We start from the raw sequence: 21,809 nt of genomic DNA on the forward strand, positions 1-21,809 counted from the left end.
AGACAGTGTTTTGGTTTGATTCAGCTGCAATAAAAAAATAATATTAGAGACAAACTAGTTTGTGAACCATGGTTCTGGCTGCATGGAGTCTGTGGTGTGTGTTTGGGCTATGTCTGCACGTTTGGGTTCTGCTAGGGACTCCCTTCCGGGTCCACAGACTGCCAGTTTCTTCCAACATCTCCACATGACAGTGTCCATGCAAAACACACATCTCTTGTCTCAAAGGAGTAGGAAAGCTTATTCTGCTACCAAATATGAGCGGCCAGGATCTGAGAACACATACTCAGGTCTCCCCCAATCCCATGTTCTAACACGTAAAGGGATTCATGAAGTTGTCAGAGTAACCGAGCAAAGGAAGCCATAAATCAGGGCGGTTTTCAAATACAGGGCTGGAAACACCTTGGAGACAGGTTACAGGGAACAAAGAAATCTTGGCTATAGGTCTCAGACTCCGCCTCATGATATTTTATGGTGGTAAAAGCTAGAGGTCTATACATTCTAAAAAAGACTTACCTAATAGTTACAAGGATTTACATGACATACAGAGATGGGCAATAAATGGCTCCTTAGGGGTCTAAGACAGCCAACGAGAATTTGGATCTGGCTCTCCAACATTCAAAACTCTCCCTAATCATTGAAATGTTAATCAGTCACTAAGACCTGTGGGATATTTAATGGAGGCTTTCTTCTGTCCTTGCCACAGGAACTATGACAACAATAGTAATAATAACAATTGTTAACGATAGAAAGAGACCAAGCAAGCCCTCTCTGACTTCCTAGAAAAGTTCAGTCACTCAGGAAGGCTCCAGTGTCACATCCTCCCAGTGACTTCCCAGACTCCTGATTTTAACACACAGAAGGCTATGCTTTACCCGCTGAATTTTAAGAAGATGCCTTCAATCCACAACTGAAAGGAAGCAGGGAGAAAAAAAAGCGTGTTTTGGTAGTCAGCGTGAAGAATAGGTTCTTGGTGAGCAGATTATGAGATGGTATCTCCGATCTGTGGGTGGGCTCCTTCCGTGAGTACCTGCTGACTTCCTACTCATGCCAGAGACTTATCAGTGAACCATATGGACAGAAATCCCATATCCCAAGAGGCTTACACTCTAGAGGGTTGTGTGTGTGTGTGTGTGTGTGTGTGTGTGTGTGTGTTCAGATGATAACAGCACTAAGGAGGCAGGAAACACCCAGGACTTCATGGGTAGTTAGTTCTTAGAATTGAACTAGTATATGAAGGGCATCACCGTGCTTATTTGTTCTTAAGAGCCCAACACTTGGGAAACACATCCATTTGAATTAATAAAGTTAATAAAATTGATTACACACTTAGTACTCCTAGAGTCTTTTAAAGAGTTAGGGCAGGCACCCTTCCTAAAACCCTTGAGTGCTCCTCACAGGGACAGCAAGCAGCTCTAGAGAGTGGTGAGCTGTACTGTAACAGTTGCCCCTGCAAGTAACTGGGTTTCGACTCTATCTGTTTAGAATCACCTCTATTTAACCTACTCAGGTTGTCCCCATTAGGGCTTTTCACTTAGAACACCATCACAGCGATCATATACTGTATTTTTAGCATCTTATATAAACTTCCTTACAAATGCCTGTTACATAACCAGGCCCCCCAACCCCCACCCCAGGCTTTCTTCCAGCCTCTCCTAGATTTATGGTAGAGGTAAGCAGATATGTACGGGTTAATGGACCCCTGTCTGGTGACTGAATGTCCCAGAGACTCACTCCACCTGCTCTGAGCAGGACTGAGTGTGCAGCAACAAAGTACATTTCTCAAGATATGGTCCCCTCCCTTTCAGCCTCTACCTTCTGTTCCATTTGCATCAGGTGTCACACTGCTGCGTCCCTGGGCTTAGGAAACACTGTTCTACCTGCCATTGTGTTCGCATAAAGCTCTCCAGCTGGGCTCCGGGGGGAACTCTGAGCAGCGTCTAGTTTGTCCTCTGTACAGATGGCAAATGGGAGGCAGGAAGGCAGGTGACCTCTTCCCACCGCCCACGGAATACAGTCAGCATTAAGGTGCCTTCCTTAGAGGGCTCTATCAAGCCAGCAGTTTCTCAGCCCTGCTTGCTCATATATAATGAACGAGACTACTATTAGGTGGAGTTTGAAACCCTGTCTATAGGCGGTTCACCTATAGAAACACTACTGGGTATAGGCAGATTGTATAAAACTTTATGATTTAGTGTTCAGAGCATTAGCTAGATTCTAGCATCAGGAATGCCATTAACCTGAACCAGGAAATGGACTGTATGTATGTATGTATGTATGTATGTATGCGGGTATGCATGTATGATGTATACGTGTATGTACGATTGAACACAGAGCTACCTAAACATATATTCTCTCCCTTTGTGTTATATTTCCGGGGTCCACGGTCATTCAATTTTCTTTCTTTCTATATGATAATGTGGAAAACAAATGCTAAGTTCACTGACTGTACAAATAGGAGGTTCAAATGTCCTCCTGCGTAGTGTGCAAGCAAACCATTGTGTCAATGTTATTCTTAACAGTCTAGCTATATCAGGACAAGGCATGGGGTGCGGCAGTGGGCAGGAGGGATAAGCAGGGAATGATGGTGATAAGCATTTTCCAAATTAGGAAACAGATACGCTTTTCTTCTGACTCTCTTACATAACTGATCTATTTTAGAAGACAACACTAAAAAAAAAGAAAAAAAGAAAAAAAAGGCTGAAATGAAATACAAACCTCCTGATTTTACTACTTCATTAGCAAAGAATGACAAAAGGCAGTGATGCTTACAGGAAGAAAGGAGAGAGCCCTTGAAGCCTGTCAGACACCTCCTGCCCAGAGGCTGGCTTGCAGGACGCCCTCTTTTTTCCTCCCAGCCAGCTGGATGAGTCAGAGACCAAAGGCTAAGTTTTAGAAAATGAATGAAGGTACTAATTTCTCTCTCCCTTGAATTTAAGAGGCAGTTACATCAAAGGGCATACCCTTTCTAGTGGCACAGAGAGACGGAAGAGTGACCTATTACAATGCTAGCGATTACAGTGCTAAGACTTCCTGATTCATCGGGGGAAGTTGTGCTGCATACAAAGGCCACAGTGGAAATACAGCCTCTTACATAAATAAGTTACATAAATGAGAGAGAACAGGTTATGTAAATGTATAAACCAGCAAACATGAATTATAACCATTTACAAATGCCATGGAGAGCAGAACACAGTTCCTCCTACCATCCCCTCCCTCCTTATTTTGTCATTACTGTGTCACTTCATTCCATGCCAGATTCGGGTGTATTTGTCATAGTCAGTAGGGAAAAAGACTGCAAAGGACAAGGTGAACCCTCATCTCATTTTCTGAGACACACATTTTTCTTTAGAGAGAAATCTCATAACAAACCTGATTTGAAACTGTAACTGAAAAGACCTATTTGTTTACCAATTTACTATTATACTTTGTCTAATCATGAATGCAGTTCATGAAATGTTTGCTAGGGCACAGTTTGAAAACTCTCTGGGCAAGAATGAAGTGTGCAAGTGAATAGTGTGTGTGTGTGTGTGTGTGTGTGTGTGTGTGTGTGTGTGCCTGTGTGTGCCTGTGTGCGTGTGCATATGTGTGTGCATGTATTTGTGTGCGCACACATGGCAAGAATGAAGCATGCAAGTGAATAGTGTGTGTGTGTGTGTGTGCACTCGCGCACACCCACATGTGTGTGCACTCGTGAATGCATTACACTGGTTAGATTTTTTAAGTCTCCAGTGAGTGTCTCGGCATCTAACTCACATCATCGTTCTGCCTTGGCTATGGTTCCATGCTTGGGGGCTTGCCTAGAAGACAGGAGGACCCAGGCTTGATTCCAAAGCTACACAAACAAGGTAAACACCATTGCCCATGTAACTTAGATTTAAGGTTCTCCTCATAAACAATTCTCCGTGCTCACCACCCCAGATGAGGAGGAGGCGCTCCCTGCCTGGCTGCACCTCCCTTCTGAGACTGTTTGGAACAGGAGCCTGGGATTTTGTTTTTGTTTTTAAGTCAACTCTTCTTTCTCTACCCCTTTGTTCCTGTTCCCTCTTTCTTTTCTGAAGTTTGCTTATTGTGTAGCAGAAAGACACTTTCAAACCTTTTTTTTTACCTGTTCTGTGGAAGCAGGATCTCGTGTGTTTGCAGACCTCGTGTAAAAAAATGAAGAAAGATAACTGTTTATTAAACATTATATACGATATTATCACTGTGAGAAGATCTTAAAATCTCTTTGTAATACTGACTGTATGATTTCAGACAAATATATTTCCTTTCCTGTTACCAAGTCTTTGAAAAAGAACCAAAAAGCCTTAAATCTCTTCCTACATTTTCCACCCAGTACTCTATAATCAAACCTATAAATATTTCCATTGAGAATATTAAACTCGATGCTGTCACATTTAAAGGAACTAGAATCCATTACATACGAGCCAAACTGTCTTCAGTCGACAAAGCTGCGGAATGCTTGCATTGTAGTGATCTGGTTTCTGCCACAGGGAAAATGTTTTTCTCCTATATTCTCATTTAAAAACCTTTAAGCAACTGTGGGTTCGTGTGTATGAAGGATGTGGAGCCCATCTGAGGAACCTGGAGACTTTTACTCTCTAAGGTGTGGTTTGTTTACTTAATACTTTAATGGGGGGTTTTGCTGTATTGCACTTTTTAAATTAAAATTTAAAGGTCACTCACAAAGTATCGGACTTTTTTGGACAGTTCATTTCTTCGTTTGAACTCTTAATCAACTTCATCACAAGTCAGCACTAACCAAAGGAAGTGGTCTCTGGACGTGGAATGTGTGTGTGTATATAGTTGGCAGATTTCAGTTTTAAGTCTCAAAGTAATCACACCGTGCATTCACAATCCCTTTGCCTGTTCTGGCCGGCCGTAACCCAGGGCATCCAGACCCACCCAAAGTTTCCTTCCTACGGCCAGGAGGAGTACCTACTCAGGTGCTGCAGGTTTGGGGTCACAGCACTGCTGGTGCACATGCGAACTGCACAGCGCCCAAGTTATAGGCCTGGGGATGGACCTCGGATACAAGAGGTGTCAGCTCGAAGGCCGCACGGGAGACTTCGGGCTTTGTTCAGTCACGAGCCAAGCCCTCCTCGTCAGAGAAGCCAATTAGATCCCCGCTGGGGATCATCTGATCTCGCGTCCCTCTCCAGGAGGGGCTCAGAAAGGGCGGGACCGGCCGGCCAGCTCGGGTGAACTAGGAGGCCGGCCGCAGAAGCCAAGGCCCGCCCCGCTCCGCCTCGCTAAGCCCCGCCCCTCCTCTGTAGGCCCCGCCCCCAGGGGGCTCCCCGGGCGCGCGCCGCCCCGCCATGTCCGCGCGCCACGCCCCCCTGCTCGCCGGCCGCGTGCGGAGCCGCGCGCCCCGGAGGTTCCCGGACCGTGGCGGCGGGCGGCGGCGGGCGGCGGCGGCGGCGGCGGCAGAGCAGCCCTGCGCGGGCCATGTCTTCTCCGGCCGTGGCGAGGGCGTCCCCGGGCGGGAATCGGGAGGCGTCCGGCGGACCGCGGAGCCGGAACGGGCCGTGGGAAGTGGGCGGCGGCGGCGAGCGGTTGGAGCGCGCGGGCGCGGAATCGGGGCGCTGGGAGCTTCTGCTCCGCCGCGGCGAGCTGCTGGCGCTGGGCGGCCACCTGAAGGGAGCGCTGGAGGCGTTCGCCGCTGCGCTGCGCCGCGGGGCCCCGGCCAGGCCCGAGCGCCTCGGGTCGCTAGTGGACTGCCTGGTGTTCAGCTACCGGCTCCGCCACGGGCTGCGCTGGAGCGCGGCACCCGCGGCGGGCGCGGCCGGGCTGCTCAGCTGCCTGAGCTGCCGGGGCTTCCTAAGCGAGCCGGTGACCGTGCCGTGCGGCCACAGCTACTGCCGCCGTTGCCTACGGAGGGAGCTGCGCGCCCGCTGCCGCCTGTGCCGGGACCGCCTGCCACCCGCCGCCGCCGCCGCCTCGGAGGGGACCCCGCGGCCGCCGCCCCTGGCCGCCGCCATCGCCGACTTCCGAACCAGCGTCGTGCTCAACCACCTGGCGGAGAAGTGGTTCCCGGGCCAGCGCGAGCGCGCGCGGGCGGCCGGCCGCCTCGGGGAACTGCTACACGAAGGGCGCTACCGGGAGGCCCTGGCCGCCGCCTGCGACGCCCTGCGAGCAGGTGATGCGGGGCTGCGGTGCGGGGCCGGGAGAGCGGGGATCGCGAGTGTGGGAGGGGGCGGCGCCCCGGGGTGCTTCGGTCACGGTGGGGATCGCCGGGGAGCCGCAAGTGACGCGGCGCGGGGAGGAGCGCGGATGCGAGGTTCCCTCGTGCGCGCGCCCAGCGGGGACCTGGGGCCGCGGAGCTTGGGCGCGGAGTGGGTGGGGGCCGCAGGCTTCCCTCTATACTCTGGCCGGGAACCCCAGCCGGAGTGGGGGCGAGCATCCCCGGGCTTGGCGGAGGCTCGGGGGATACCTTGTCTACCTTGGTCTTGCACTAAAGTCACCGGGGCAATTAGAAGCCGCGGGAGGGCAGAATTGCATAAGCTGGGTGGGGGGGCGTTGTGTAACGGGTGACGTTCAGTGGGCGTGGCGGGAGCCCGGCGCGGGCACCGGCACCGGGAGGCCCAACGACGGCCCAGCTCCGAGTTGGTGGCCGGCTGTCCCCGAGGTGGTCACCTCTTCTTACCTGCAGGATCTCTTGCTCCTGGAACCTCTTCCACCTGCCTGTCTCATATCCTGCTTCCTCGGCCCTCTGTGCGTGCTCCCACGTACCCCTGGTGTTGGTAGAGAAGTAGCCTCCGTGAGGAGTTTGCCTTGCTCACAGTAGACCTGTGAAGGGAAGCTTTGTAGGTCTTTTGTTTATATTTTCGTATCCAAGAAACAGCAGCTTGGTCCAGTCTCCTGCTTAGAGCTTAAGATGGCTTTTAAGCTGCGGGGAAAAAAGAGGGCCATGTAAACTTAGTAAAACCGAGAGTTCCTCTTTAGATCCTGGAACGTGGTTCTCTACTGACTGGGGAAGGGACCTTATCTAGAAAAGCATGTAGAGACATCTTCAAATGGCCACCTCTTGTAGGAGTCCTGTCGGTACAGACATCTGGTGGCCCGTCCAAGGATGTCACTAAACATTAATAGGCTCACAGCCGCCTATGTGAAAGATCAGGTCCAAATGTCAACTTTATCCTAGTTGGTCACCTGATGTTGGCCATGCTTTGTGTCTGTTGCCTACCACGAGAAATTACTTATAGGATTAATCCCCAGGAAATCATTGACATTGGGAATTTTGAACTGATTTAAGTATTAGATAAGTTATAAACTTGTAACTGAAATTATTATCTTGACTCTTTTAGTCATCCTGAGCAAGTGACAGTAGCTTCAGGAATATCTTTCTGGCATGTTTTCATTTTCTCCCAGAAGCTTCATGAGCAAGCAGTAGTAAACTAAGATGACAAACCCAGAACACTTCGGAGTCCACAATTCTGCTGGGGGTGACTCTGGATATCTGGGTGAATAAAGTTGAGTGGGGGGGCTGGAGCCAACTGACCAGTCATCCAGTATCAGGCTGCGGTCAGACCTTAATGAGGAAGCAGAGACTGGACCGGTGACTTATCAACAGTCACTTGGGTGGTGGCTTGTCTGGGCAGCTTAGACCCTCCACTTTCCAACATTCTGTGCCCAGTATTGAGATTCTAGGGTCTACCAGGATATCATCTTGAACAGGAAAAGCTGGGAATGATGAATTCTTTTGTTTCCCAACTTCACAGACCAAATGTGAGATTGGCCTACAAGCTGTGTAACCACCCCCTTTTTCAGGACCTGAATGCAAGTCTCTTCTTGCCTTTCACTTTATTATGTTATTGGGTTTTTATTTTTCTTATTTGTGGGCTTGTCAAAAACCAGTCATTCTACACCTGAATATGTATCTCAGCGATACTAAAGTGATAATATTTTTCCCTTGAGTTCTTTGTGTGAGATAAAAGGAGAATAGTTATAGAGCCAAACATATTTGAGTTGGTAGAGGGCAATTGTATGTGATTCATAATTTATGGGCATTAAGAAGAGTAGGCGGAGAGCTCAGGGGTAGCGTGCTTGCCTGGCACGCGCAATGATCTGCTCTGTATCTCTAACCTTCCAAACAAGCAACCCAGTCACTCTCAGAAGTCTGTCTGTCTGGTTGTTAAGGTTAAGTTTTGGTTGGTTGGTTGGTTGTTTTGTTTTGTTTTGTTTTTTTGGAGTTGGTGAGTTATTATCTATGGAAGCATTTGAAAGGCATTTGTATCACTGCTCAACTATAGTTATTAATGGTACTGTCCTTTTGGGTAATGAAAAAAAAAGCCCTTGCTGTATTTTTTCATGTTTCTTAGAATGAAACAAATATTATTAGAAAAAAAAAATCTAGTCTGCAGTTGGCCCACACACAACCAAACTTAAACTTGTCGACAGAAAAAGAAAGCCTGGAAACCCTTGCCAACATCAGAATTCCCATTGCGATTACATAAGGGTCTGTTGCATTGAAATATATTTAGATAACATTTAATCCATTGATCTTTTGGTATTAACTCCGAGATGTTTCATAACTTTCTTCTCAGTATTCAAGCAGCTTATGTAAAAGTCTTTCCTGCGTGGAGTTTTTATACTGGAGCCTTTTGAACTGATCCCACTGTGGAGTGGAGTCTTTTTATTCTGGATTTTTTACACTGACCCCTCTCTCCTGTGTTTCCCACTCTCCACATGAAGACAGAACAGTGTGGTTGACCATTTGAACTGGCTTTTTAAAAATGTCAAAGTGTATGTGTGTGTGCGCGTGCTTGCGTGTTGTGTATGTGTGTTTGTGTACATTTTTTTTATTTAAATTGTTTAAGGAAGGTATTTTTTTAGTTTTTTATGTTTTTCATTTATTTACCTTTTTGCTCATGCATACATACATGCTGTGGTGTGCATATGGAAGTCAGAGGACACTGTGGGAATGAGAGCCTTCTATGTCAGACCTGGGAAGAATGGCTTGGCAGCAAATACCTTTGTCCATCTCACCAGCCCAGACTTTGTCTTTATATTATTAGGTTTATAGGTATTAATGGGTCCTACAGAGGCCCTTCAGAAGAATGTTGAGGCCTCTAAAGCCAAAGATGTTTTATAGTTCATGACAGAGCTCTGCACACTGGAGGCAGACTGCCTACCAGAGTCCCAGTACAGCCGTCACCCGGTGTGTGACCTGGGTATGTGGCCTGACCTCTCTGTGCTCTGGGTTCCTTGTCTAAACCATGAGTGTGGTCTCCCCATCAGAGGGCTGCTGTGAGAACTGATTGGGCGAAAACAAAACTGCTTCGGAAGAAGGCCTCACACAGTAAAATTCCCAGAAGACGGTAGAAAGGTTTTACAACGTAAAAGCTTTGTGCTGGTCAGGCGAATTAGCTGAAACTGAAATCTAAGCTTTGTGGTTTTAAGTTCAGTTCCATTTTTTATATACATTTTGACTAAATAAAGGTTAAACCCTGATTGTAGTTTACACTTGCCAGTTAGTAGCATCCTGCAGTATCAGTTTCTCTGTGGAAGGGGGGGGGGTGGTAGTGGGGAGTGAGGTTTTAGTTATAAAAAGATTGGTCAAATCAAATACATTCTGGATATGTTTAAAGAGAATGGAAAGGGTTTTGATAGCTACCGCAATTTAACCAGTTTTGAATGATTGCATTTTAATGTATTTATATACCCTTCTGTATTTAACGTATCTATACCTTACTGCACAAAGGACTTAATTCTGGCAATTATGTGCTTCTTAGAGTGCACAGACTCTTTTCATTCCAGTCATCTTCGCTGACCTGCATAAAACCCTTGAGTTGAAAGGCAAGCATCCGTTTTTCTAGTCCACGGACTAAGGGAAAAAATCCAAGAGCTTCTGACAGCTTTTAAGACATAGTCAAGTTAGACCTAAGCAGAAAACAGGGTGACTTGCCTCTGAAAATAGAGTAGATGAAAGCCTTAGCATTTAAGGAATACTAACTCTCCTTATTCAACAACTATTTACTGAATGCCTTTGATATGTCAGGAACATATGCTGTATGCTGTAGGTCCTGAAAATACAATAAAGGACAAAATCAAGTCCTTGTCATTACATGGTTTGTATTACTGGTTTCTTTAATTATAGCAAAATAATATTCATTCAAAATATTTTAGAAATAGAATTTATTAATTATTGACTTCTAATGAATTGATACTATAGCAGTCTTTTAGTTAATGAGGGGCTTGAAAGGTCTTTACAATGCCATGTAACTAAAATGTATCTAAAATAGCAGTGTTTTTGTTGTAGAAGATGGAAAATCCTGGTTCTATAAATACCTTCTAAGGGTCCAGTTGTAAATAAGTACTTTCCATATTCTACCTGTCTTTTATTCATCAAAGAATGCAAAGTATACCAAAATATTGTTACCTTAGATTTATAGTTATTTGTACAGTAACTTTTAAAAAGATTTGTTACATTTTAAATGTGTGTGTGCATGCATGCATGTGTGTACATGCATGTATGTGTAAATACATGGTATGTATGTATGTATGTATGTATGTATATCTGTCACATGCATACAAGTGCCTGCAGAAGCCAGAAAGAGAGTATCAGATACCCTGGAACTGGAGTTACAGGCAATTGTGAGTTGCCTAGTGTGGGAGCTAGGAATGGACCCAGGTCCTTTGCCAGAGCAGTAAGTGCTCTTAAGGTCCAGCCATCTCTCCAGCCTCAAGTACATTTTAGATAACATTGTATCTTTTCCATTTCTTTTACTGCAAGCTGTTCTTCAGAATTGGAATTGAGTTGCTAGAGAAGATGAGTTACCTAAGAGCACTCTAATGGAGGAGGCAGAGAGGCCTCTCTTCAACTTTTCCATTCTCTGACTCATATCTGACAGCTGTAGTGTCCAGTCTATATTACTGATCCCTAAAGACCTGTCTCACCAGGTCTAAGATTCATGTGGGTAAATGACAAGGTGGGAAAGCCTTTTCTAAACCTTGTACTAAGAGTTAACCTGCTGATTTTATTACATTCTGAAAGTGTTGCAGAGTTATCAACAATGTTATTGCTACTACTTCAACACTTTTGTGCCATCCAGTCGCCCCCCCCTCCCCTGCTCTCTCCATGTGTTATATTATTCAGTTCTTGCAACAGTTTTAAGATATGAGTATTTTATAGGAAAGCATTTTGTAGGTGGGGAACCTGAAAGTCAAAGAGTTAAACTACCCAAAGAGAATCTGAACTCTTATCTTGGAATCCGTTGTTTGTGCTCTTAATGTGTCCTCGGATATTTGTAAAATCACTTGAAAATCCATTGGCATTGATTTTCTCCTTACCTGTGGTTATTCAAAAAGTAATAGTAAAGTTTATTTTTTTGTTAATCATTGCTTTTTTGATAGTTTAATATATAAATAAGAGAGACGAGTAAGTCCATTAATAAGGGCATTGTGTGCATGCATGCACACAAGCTAGAGTCTTCGTGGGGAGAGTCTCACATTGCTGAAAGGTGTGCCTTTAGCCTGTTTCTTTGTATGTTACCCACATGTCTAAGTGGAATAGCCCATAGAGCTAGGTGATATTTGAATCATACAGGATCACTGCCAGAGACACACATCTCTTCTGACCAAAATGTCAAACCTAATGTGGCATAAGATGCCTAGGGAGGGCTCGCTCTCCTCATTATTCAGCTTCATGATGCTTTACCTCAAAAGGAATACTTTGAGTAAAACACTCAGAGTTTTATCTGACTGTACATTGACATTTTGTTCTCCTTGAAAAAAAAATAATTTCATCAACATGAATTTTTATGCTTAGGTGAACGTGTAGCATCTGGTGGGACCAGTCATAATCAAACCTGATTTAATGAAAAACTTCTGAAATTTTAGAACAAAGTAGCGTGTATAGATTTAGACCCGTGTGTTCAATTAGAGCTTAAAAGTCCTTACAGCCTTTTACAGAATGTATACTGTATAATTTACCTATAAATGTAACGAATATGTTTTCTCAAACTACTAAACTTGAACCACTGAATTTTCTGGTTCTGATTGCCAGAACCCGCATCACCATCTCAAACTATCAAGTTGAATGTTTTCTCCCAAATTCTCCAAAATGATACGCTGGCAAGAGATTTCATCCAGTACAATGGAAAATATAATTAAAATAATTACTCCATAGTATATCTAATCTGTACAATTCACCCATCCTAAGCTATCTTATTAAAAACTGTGGCACCTTCTGTTATGTAAATAAGCCTTTTCCCCTTTATAAAACTCGCAGGTGGGACTGGGGAAACAAATGAGCACGCAGTGTTTGCTCCATAAGCCTAGTGACCTGAGTTCAGTCCCCAGCACCCATGGAGAAAGCTGAGCATGTTAGTGTATTCCTGTAAGCCCAAGGCCGGGGAGGAAGAAGGGGACTCCTTGGTGCTTGCCGGCTACATAGTCTGGCTGAATTGGTGATCTTCAGTTCACTGTGAGATCATTTATAACACACATACACAGACAGACAGACATGTTGTTTAAAGCACACATACACAGACTGACAGATTGATGGGTAGAAAGATAGGTAGAGCCCAGCATTGAGAAGCTATCAGTGTGATTAAACTGTAAGCACAGTGCTCATTTCACTATGAAGCTCTAGATGTTGATTTTTAAAATTTCTATAAAGAAACGGGGCAACTTGAAAAGCTGTTCTTTACAGATTTTCAAAGATATTTCAGACCATTTAGTTACAGGGCCTGAAGTGATCATTTAAATGATGTCCCTGTCATTGTAATACTCCCATTGAAATGACAGGCACTTTTCATCTTTTTTTAGAATTAATTAATTTTTTTTTACATGACTCCCTGGGGCCTCCAGTCTCTTGAGAGTTAGGTGCATCATCTCTGAATTAACCCAGACCCAGTGGTCCTCTGCTGTATGTGTGTTGGGGGCCTCATATCAGCTGGTGTATGCTGCCTGTTTGGTGGTCCAGTGTTTGAGAGATCTTGGGGTCCAGGTTAATTGAGACTGCTGGTCCTCCTACAGGGTCACCCTCCTCCTCAGCTTCTTTCAGCCTTCCCCGAATTCAACCACAGGGGTCAGCTGCTTCTGTCCATTGGTTGGGTGCAAATATCCACATCTGACTTTCAACTGCTTGGTGGGTCTTTTGGGTTGAGTACAGTCATGCTAGGTCCCTTTTTGTGAGCACTCCATAGCCTCAGTAATAGTGTCAGGTCTTGGGACCTCCCCTTGAGCTGGATCCCACTTTGGGCCTGTCGTTGGACCTTCTTTTCCTCAGGCTCCTCTCCATATCCATCCCTGCAGTTCTTTCAGACAGGAACAATTATGGGTCAGAGTTGTGACTATGGAATGGCGACCCCCTCCCTCACTTGATGCCTTGTCTTTCTGATGGAGGTGGGCTCTATAAGTTCCCTCTCCCTACTGTCTGGCATTTCATCTAAGGTCCCTCCCTTTGAGTCCTGACAGTCTTTCACCTCCCAGGTCTCTGGTGCAGTCTAGGGGGGGGGTTCCCCCAACCTCCTACCTCCTAAGGTTGCCTGTTTACATTTTTTTTTATGCTGGCCCTCAGGGCTTCAGTCCTTTTCCCTCACCCAATACCAGATCAGGTCCCCCCCCCAGCAGTCTCCCCCCCCTTGTCTACTTTCCCTCCCAGGCCCCTCTCTCCTTCCCTCCCCACTTGTGATTGCTTTCTTCTCTCTCCCACGTGGGACTGAGGCATCCTCACTTGGGCCCTTCAGCTTGTTGACCTTTTTGAGTTTTGTGGACTGTATCTTAGGTAGGCACTTTTCATCTTTACTACTTTTTCTTTCTTTCCATAGTCATGCCCATGATCATGACTCCCATCTTTATTGAAGAAACCTTCTTTGCCTCCTATAGACTCATGCTCACTGGGATACCTAGTATAGCTGGTTTGCCGGTCTCCTGGGTAGGATGAGAATTCTACCTGGCAGTACTGTTATAATGGTTATTTGGCACCATGGGGTATTTGAAGACCCGTCAAACTGAAGATCATAGTGTGAACCCTGATGACTGTCCACACGTAGAGTCCCAAATTCCCATCCCGTGACAGCGGAGAGCACTTCATCCCGACCTATCTCTGATGGTTTTCTGGAGAAGGGAATGGTCTGAGTTATTGGTGACAGTAGAGACATGTGACCCATTGTTCATCACTGCTGGAACAGCTGGAGAGAAGCTAATCTGTCACTAGCTTCCTGGATGCCCAGAGTGTACCACTTGCCTCACTGCCGCCGATTTTGTTTTTTGATGGTATAGATGCTCACTTAAAGATGATAGGGAGTGAGGTTCTTAGTGTATCATGCAGGCTAACCTTGAATTCATTTTGTGCAGACGGGCCTCAAGTTCTCCATCCTCCCTCCACCCACCCAGATGCTAAAGTCACAGAACGCGCCATTTAAATATCCAGTTTAATTCCTAATTTTCTTTATTTTTCAATTTCTCAGTACGCATTTTAGAACCTTTGCAGTACGGCAGAAAAAAATAATCTTTAAGATGGGTTAAAGAAGCAGCTTTAAGATTCCCGCCAATGCTGTGGATCTCTGCGGATTGGCACACTGATGGGGAGCCGTGGCTGGAGAAGGCCTTCAGCCCACGATGTGCACAGGCAGCTTGCCTTAGATGACAGCAGTACCCAGAGCAAGAGGAAATGAGAACTTGACCGGGGAGTTCAGATGGGTCAGATTTTAGTGTTTGTCTAAGATCACAAAACACTGTCAGAGTTGGGTCCGAGGAGAAAATGATGGAAAGAGCACTCGTCCCAAAATGTAGCTGCATTCAGATGCTGTGCACCTGTAGTAAAGGGCACGGTCAGCATAGCACAGCACACCTTCTGCACCCAGTGCTTGAGAACTGCTGATGTAGGGTCATGGGTCGCAAGCAGTCTAACACCAACTTTATCCCGAGCCTTTTTCACTTTTTTATTTTTACTTTCGAGACAGTGTTTCTCTGTGTAGCCCTGGAACTCATTCTGTAGACCAGGCTGGCCTCTAACTCAGAAATCCGCCTGCCTCTGCCTCCCAAGTACTGGGATTAAAGGCGCAAGCCACCACTGCCTGGCTACTTTTTCACTTTTTTATTTTGACAGGAGTCTCACTAAGTTGTCTAGGCAAGCCTTGAACTTGAGATCTTCCTGCTTCTCCCCCTCGTAGCTGAGGTTACAGACCTGAGCCACCAATCCCAGCATTATAAAAAGGCATGGGGCGGTGCCTTACCAGGTAAAGTGTAAGCAAAGGACCTGAGTTTGAATCTCTAGTAGAACACTCAAACAAAGCTAGGTGTGGTAGCATGTGTCTGTGTTCATAGCATCTCTATAGTGAGATGGGAAGGGAAAATGAAAATCTTAAGAAGCTGAGTGGCCAGCCAGCGTGGCATATGCAGCAAACCATGAGGGAGACCCTGTCCTTAGGTAGAGGCTGAGGACTTGATGGCCAAGGTGACCTCTGACCTCCACACAGGTGCTGTGGCATGCACACACCTCTACTACTGCATGGGATCCTTTTTTCAAAGTTTTAATAACTCTGTAGTCATGGTGGAGTGAAGGATATTTGTCACCTGCCTCAGGTGACAGTGAGTCCAGCTTTACACACACACTGTTGATGCGCCAAATGGCAGCCTGGATCAAGACAGGCTCCAGTGAGAGGCATCCTGTGAGGATGATGGCGAGATGAGTCACGTGGGATGGAGAAGTCACCAGAGTAGAAGAGGGCTATGTAAGGGCTAGAGCGAGAAGGAAGGAAGATGGGGCAGGGGGGAGGAGTCATGATGCAGAATGGCATCTACAGAGCAGGCATTGGGAAGAAGTAAGGCTGCCAGAGGCAGGGCTGTCAGTGTCATCTCTGTCTTGTAGATGGTGAAGACAGGCTAGTGTCGGGAGAGAGCCAGCCTCTGTAATAGGACTGAAGAGAGTCTGGAAGCCTAACTTTAGGGCCACGGGCAGGGGAGTTGGGAAAGAAGAGGATTGGCCACGCTCAGGATGACTGTGATTTGGGATATCAGCGGTGTAAATGTGAAAGGACTTCAAGAGGGAGAACAAGCTGACATGAGGGTAGCCACAGCAGGCTGATAGAAATATGATTGTGATGTTAGGGTGAAAATTCAAATTGAGGGTGCAGACCCTAGAGGTAAGTAATGGCAGAGAATTAGATCTGTGCCTGGTCCAGGGGCGGGGGACGGGGGCAGGAAACAGCTATCAGATCACAAAGTTAAGGTCCTCTGTACTTTTTAGATTGGGGGTGAGGTGGGTGGGTCAGATCCCACCATGTAGTCCTCGAATTTCCCAGGCAGACCTGACTGGCCTCTAATTCAGGATCTTCCAGACTCCTGAATGTTGGGGTGATGGGTGCACACCCCGTGCCAGGCTATAAGAACTGCAGCAACTACCCTCGGTATGGTTAGCCCGAAGCATGGCACCTCAGCATCTCACTTTTCACCAAAGTACATGGTGTGCCAGGCAATTGCTGGGTGCCGTGGACACCTGCAGTTGTGGACTGAGGCGCCTCCTCGATGACACAGGTGGTAAAGCCCTTTGCTTACTCCAGGGTCCCTAAGTCAGGTGCTGTACAGCCGGTCCATCGCTGTTGACTTTCGGGTGGCAACACAGACAGGACAGGTGGCTGTTTTCAGTCAGCTTTCTTGAAAGTTTATGTGGAGAGGGAACGTTCTGTATGTCTGGTTATTCAAAGGGCCTGAGGTGTTTGGCTCCTTTGTATGATTAAGAAGGGGGATGGGTGAGTGAGTGAGTGGGGTGAGCCTCATCTCTTCAGAAGTGACAGCAGTGTAGTGTGGACTCACTGGTGACATCACTGGTTTCCAGTGGCATCAGCCCGAGTAATTGCTCCATTAACACTTGACCCTCAAGGAGTTAGGCAGGAGTTTTAAAACTAGCTGTCTTCCTGTCTTCTCAGGGCACACCTGGTCTCTTACCCCAAGTGTACCTACGTTTTAGGGCTTGCTTTAGGGGTGAGCAGCTGAGTGTTTGTAGAGAAGATATGGCCCCTTTCCGACCTTTGTCAGAGTGAGGAAAGTTTCTTCCTGACTTATAATGGTGTATATTTATGCATGGTGACCAGGAGTCATTGCATTGGAGGCTTCATGGTGGTGGCCAGCCAGGGCTACCTGCTCTATCCACGACACTGACCAGGAAGCACATCTGCCGGGAAGTAGGTTGGGTTCTAAGTCTCTAGCCACACCCTGGGGTTTCAGCAGTATCCACCATCTGGACCCCGTGTGTAGAACTTTCCCCAGCCTCCCCAAACCGTGCCAGAAGCTGGAGCCCAAGTGTTGACAGGGCCAGGAGGGAGCCGTTTCACATTCCAGTGCTGGCAGGTGGGTAGGCAGATGTGCGTCATGTGCCAGGCATGGCGAGGACATGCTGTAAACATGTGAAATGAGAAGAAGCCTTCTAAGGGGTCCAAGAACAGAGTGGGCTGAGCTTCTGCAGGGAGCTCCCTCCTGGTAGGTCCCTGCCTCACCGAGGCAGCTGGAAGCCCCTGTGCTGTGATGTGAAACAGTACTCTGTGGGCCAAGAGCCTGGATTACGATTGTGGAGGCTTCACCGCTCGCTTTGCTTGCTTTTGGACAGTGTTGGCATGCACACTCCGTCCCCGTCAGCGCTACTGATGCCGCTTCCCGCTCCTGTAAAGTCAGGTTAGGCACTCAAAGGCAGGTGTGCAGTAAGGGAGCCTGAGCTATGGATCCAGACCCTGTTCTAGGAACTCTTAAATTATTAAATTTTCCATTCAAGTATTGACATATGTAGTGTGTTGCATGAATACTGTACTTAAGTTTTTGATTTTGGGATCACAAGGCTTTTCTTAAGCTAGTATGACAGTATTTTGCAAATTGCAAATTACTGTAGTCATCTTTCTAAAATAACAGTATCCCTGTGAAATGCTTATTTCAGAGCCCAGCGACCTGACTCTCAAAATCTACAGAGCGGAGTCGTACGCCGGCCTACAGGAGTTTAAGGCAGCCCTAGAGGATCTGAACGCAGTTCTCTTTCAGCTTCCCAACTGGCCCGAGGTAAGACAGATGTTCATGTCCCTGTGAGTGTTAACCTTGCAGCTGTGAGGAGCTTCAGTTACAGCTACAGGTCTTAACAGAGGAGATGATTGGCTTCTGATGAAATCTGTAGTTCAGAGCTAAGTCAGTGACATTATGTTTACCCCACAACCTTCAAGGCACGAGTTCAAGGCTCAGAACACCTGTGAAAGCCAGGTGTCCTGGTACAGTTATGCAGTCCCAGGGCCAGGAAGACAGAGCCAGGTAGAGCCCTGCAGCTCATGAGGTGGGGTCTGAAGAATGGGGCCAGAGGGTTTCCCCCATGGGCTCCATACACACCTGCCTACACACGAGCACACATACACACAAAAGAGAAGCATTTTTGGAAAGAAATATGTAGCTTCCTGGAAGTGTAGGTAAGATGAGTGTTTTTTTTTTCTTTTTTTTCTGCAACATCATATTTTCGGTGATTACTTGAGAATTTCACCTAATGCATCCCCATCACACTCACTTCCCAATTCTCCCAGATCCACCCCCACCCCTACTTGAGACCTCCCCCAAGGGGGGGGGGGGAAGTAAACAAATTTTATTGTCAGAAAAAAATTTGATTGTAGGGGAAAAAAACCCAAACCTTTGTTTCTTAAGTAAAAAACAAACAATTCATGACACAGAAAAATAACATAAATTTTTAAATAAAAATTTCAACTTGACCTATTATAAAGATAGAGTCAAACTGGATTTACTAAATGCTTTTGGTAATAGAAAGAGTATAGTCCTTGAAGCTGGGAGATTCTGAGAAGTGGTAGAGTTCCAGTGAGGTGACTGCACAGTAGGTTGTACAGAAGTTGGCCTTGCCTAGGTGGCTTACACACACACACACACACACACACACACACAAACAGAGAGGCTGGCCTCGAAGTCAAAGAGATCCACCTGCCTCTGCTTACTGAGTGCTAGGATTAAAGGTGTGCCCTATCACTACCCAGCTTGAATTCTTGATGAAACAAGGAATTTTATTCACAGATGTTTTTTCAATGTGATATATATATATATATATATATATATATATATATATCACATACAAATACACACATACATATATATGTATGTATGTTTATATGTGGAAAGAGTGATCAAGAGACAGTAAATTGAAACTGAGGACAGTAATTATAACCACAGATAATTTGTAGCACAGAATCTAGTTAATTGATTGCTTTGATCCCCTCACATTCTAGATAATATAAGCACTGTATTTTAGCCTGAATATATATATATATATAAAACCTACCATAGTTGGAGTTGTTGGATTATTTACATATACAGGTTAGACACATTTGACAATTGCTACTCAATTTTCATTTGCTAAGAACTAGAAAATAAAGTCTTAAATTTTACCTAGGTTATTTGTCACCAATAGTTACAAGGTAATTATTTAAATTTTACTATAATTATTTATCACTGGCAATGATCTGTTCAATGTATTGAAAGAAGTCACTCCTAGTTTAAATACTAATATCACTCATCCTGATTATTTATATTACTTTAATATATACTTTTGAAACATCTTAAAGTCAGTGAGTATAGGTGTTATTTTGTGTTTTTCTCACTGTCATTATATGAGTCAGCTTTAAATCGGCAATTTGGGGAGTTTAGCAGTTAGTTAAGGTTACTTGCCTGTTAGTTAAGGTTACTTGCTGGTTAGTTAGGGTTACTTGCTGGTTAGTTAGGGTTACTTGCTGCTTTTCCAGATGGCATGAGTTTAATTTTCAGCACCCGTAGAGGGCGGCTCATAGTCACCTGTTAACTCCAGGTCCTGGGGATCCAGACACACTCTTCTGCCCTCTCGGGCACCCTCACGCGCGCGCGCGCACGCGCGCGTGTGCACACACACACACACACACACACACACACACACACACTAAGTGTTTAAATCAGTAACTTCTCAAGTGAAGATCGTTTGTGGGCCTCAGTTTCCCCATTTGGAATTCTTGTTTGGACTTTGAGAACCCTTTCTTTCCCTGGTGGTTGGAAACAGTCCTGTGCATGAAGTTGTGTGTGTGCTTTGTTGAAGGTCTACTTCAGGAAGGGGAAGGTCCTCCAGGACGCCGGCTTCCTAGGCGATGCCTTACAGCTCTTTCTTCAGTGCTTAGCCCTCGATGAAGACTTTGCTCCCGCAAAGCTACAAGTAGAAAAGGTACTACGTTACCCGCACCATTGTCCAAGGCAGAGGCACACGGGGTCTTAAAAAGTCAGACGAGGAACATAAGAAGGGATTTTATCTGAGGAGCTATTTGACAACTAAGTTCTTATCTTTAATATATTGAATTCTGTTTTTTTTTTTTTCCTTTTGATTTTTTGAGACAAGTTTTCTCTGTGTAGTCCTGGCTGTTCTTGAACTCAGTCTGTAGACCAGGCTGGCCTTGAACTCACAGAGATCTGCCTGCCTCTGCCTCCTGAGTGTTGGGATTAAAGGCGTGCGCCACCACCACTTGGCTTGAATTCTTGATGTAACCAAAACATTTCATTTATATATATTTCAATGTAGTATTTGTGGTTGATTTATACAGATGGTTCCAAATATAGGCTAAACATTCCCAATTTGAAAATCAAAACTCTGGAATGTTGCAGATGGGATGCCATGCCATGTATGAAAAGATTCATTCCCGACCTTATATGACTGACTGGTCGTAGTCAAAACACAAAGCACAGAGAACTAAAAACATGATACCAAACTACCTTCAGTTTATGGGTACAGACAGGATATACCTGAGACAGATTCTGTATTTATTCTTGCGTCCCTTTCTCAAGATAACTATCTATAAACACTCCAAAATTAAAATCAAAAAGTTGAAACCCCTCTAGTCTCAAGCCCTTTGGAAAGGGGTGTGCTTTGTTCAGTCAAAACCAAGCTGATATTCCCTATTGAAGGTGCTTTCTTATACCACACTCAGGAATCTCTTTGAGTGAGAAAAGAAATAAAAAGGAAAGGACGCGGCTGCTCCTAGGTCGGGCGGAGGAGAAAGGTTATTGTAGGTATGTGGAGAGTCAGACTAGACACCACCAGACTGAGCTGGGCTATGTGGGAGAGTGGGAGGGGAAGGGAGAGGGGAGAGAAGGGAGCCACATATAGCAGCCAGGAAGCCAAAGATACAGAAGGGGCTGGTAACCAAATGGCTAGAAATATATAGGAAAGGAGCAGGAAGTTGGAGAGAGGTGTGTAGCCCAGCCCCTGGGCTAGAGAGTTCAGGGTAGAGGCAGGGTATGCCAGCCATCCCCTGTAACAGGTAGGGACTGAGAGATGCTGGGAGAGCCTGGAGGCCAGGTCTGATTTGATGGTAAATAGACTCTTTTGTCCACTTGGAGACTTAGCACTCTGGTCCTGCCCGTGCCTTTCATTCAGGCCTTTTACCTTTATATGTGGCTATTGTGAAGTGAGTTGTTTGCCTAATTTCTTTCCCTGCCCGTTTGTCATTTGTATAATGGAGGGTTACTGATTTGAGTTAATTTTGTACCCAGCTACTTTGCTGAAGTTGTTTATCAGCTGTAGGAATTCTTTTGGGGCTCCCTTACTGAGACAGCATCCGAAAAGACAGGGTCTTTGCAAAGTTCTTTGGGAAAACTCACTGATGTTGAGTCCTAGCTGTGTGACTTCAGTTTTCATAGACCGTGCCACATCTGTTGTGATGTTAAGCATATGGCATTTTGAAGGATCACCTGGGTCAATAAGTAATACAACAGTGCCCTGGATCCCACCTCACTGAGTTGGCATCCCTGGACCTTCCTCTCTTCTTCCTCCTCCTCCAGTTTATGGGTTTGTTTGTTTGTTTGTTTGTTTTCTG

The 21,809-nt window shown here is 45.8% G+C and overlaps 1 protein-coding gene across 1 annotated transcript in view; it reads left to right on the top strand.

Annotated features, from left to right (window-relative positions):
* Positions 1 to 5,364: 5,364 nt before the first annotated feature.
* Lonrf1 (LON peptidase N-terminal domain and ring finger 1) overlaps positions 5,365 to 21,809 on the top strand; it is a 31,982-nt gene continuing 15,537 nt past the window's right edge. Inside the window, exons 1-3 of the mRNA XM_021170270.3 lie at positions 5,365 to 6,136; positions 17,873 to 17,991; positions 20,042 to 20,164. Coding sequence (XP_021025929.1) covers positions 5,446 to 6,136; positions 17,873 to 17,991; positions 20,042 to 20,164 — 933 coding nt within the window. The 5' untranslated portion in view covers positions 5,365 to 5,445. The remainder of the gene's footprint in view (positions 6,137 to 17,872; positions 17,992 to 20,041; positions 20,165 to 21,809) is intronic.

Source organism: Mus caroli, unplaced genomic scaffold (assembly GCF_978045245.1).
Source record: "Mus caroli unplaced genomic scaffold, Mus_caroli_1 scaffold_10, whole genome shotgun sequence".
Classification (NCBI taxonomy): Eukaryota; Metazoa; Chordata; class Mammalia; order Rodentia; family Muridae; genus Mus; species Mus caroli.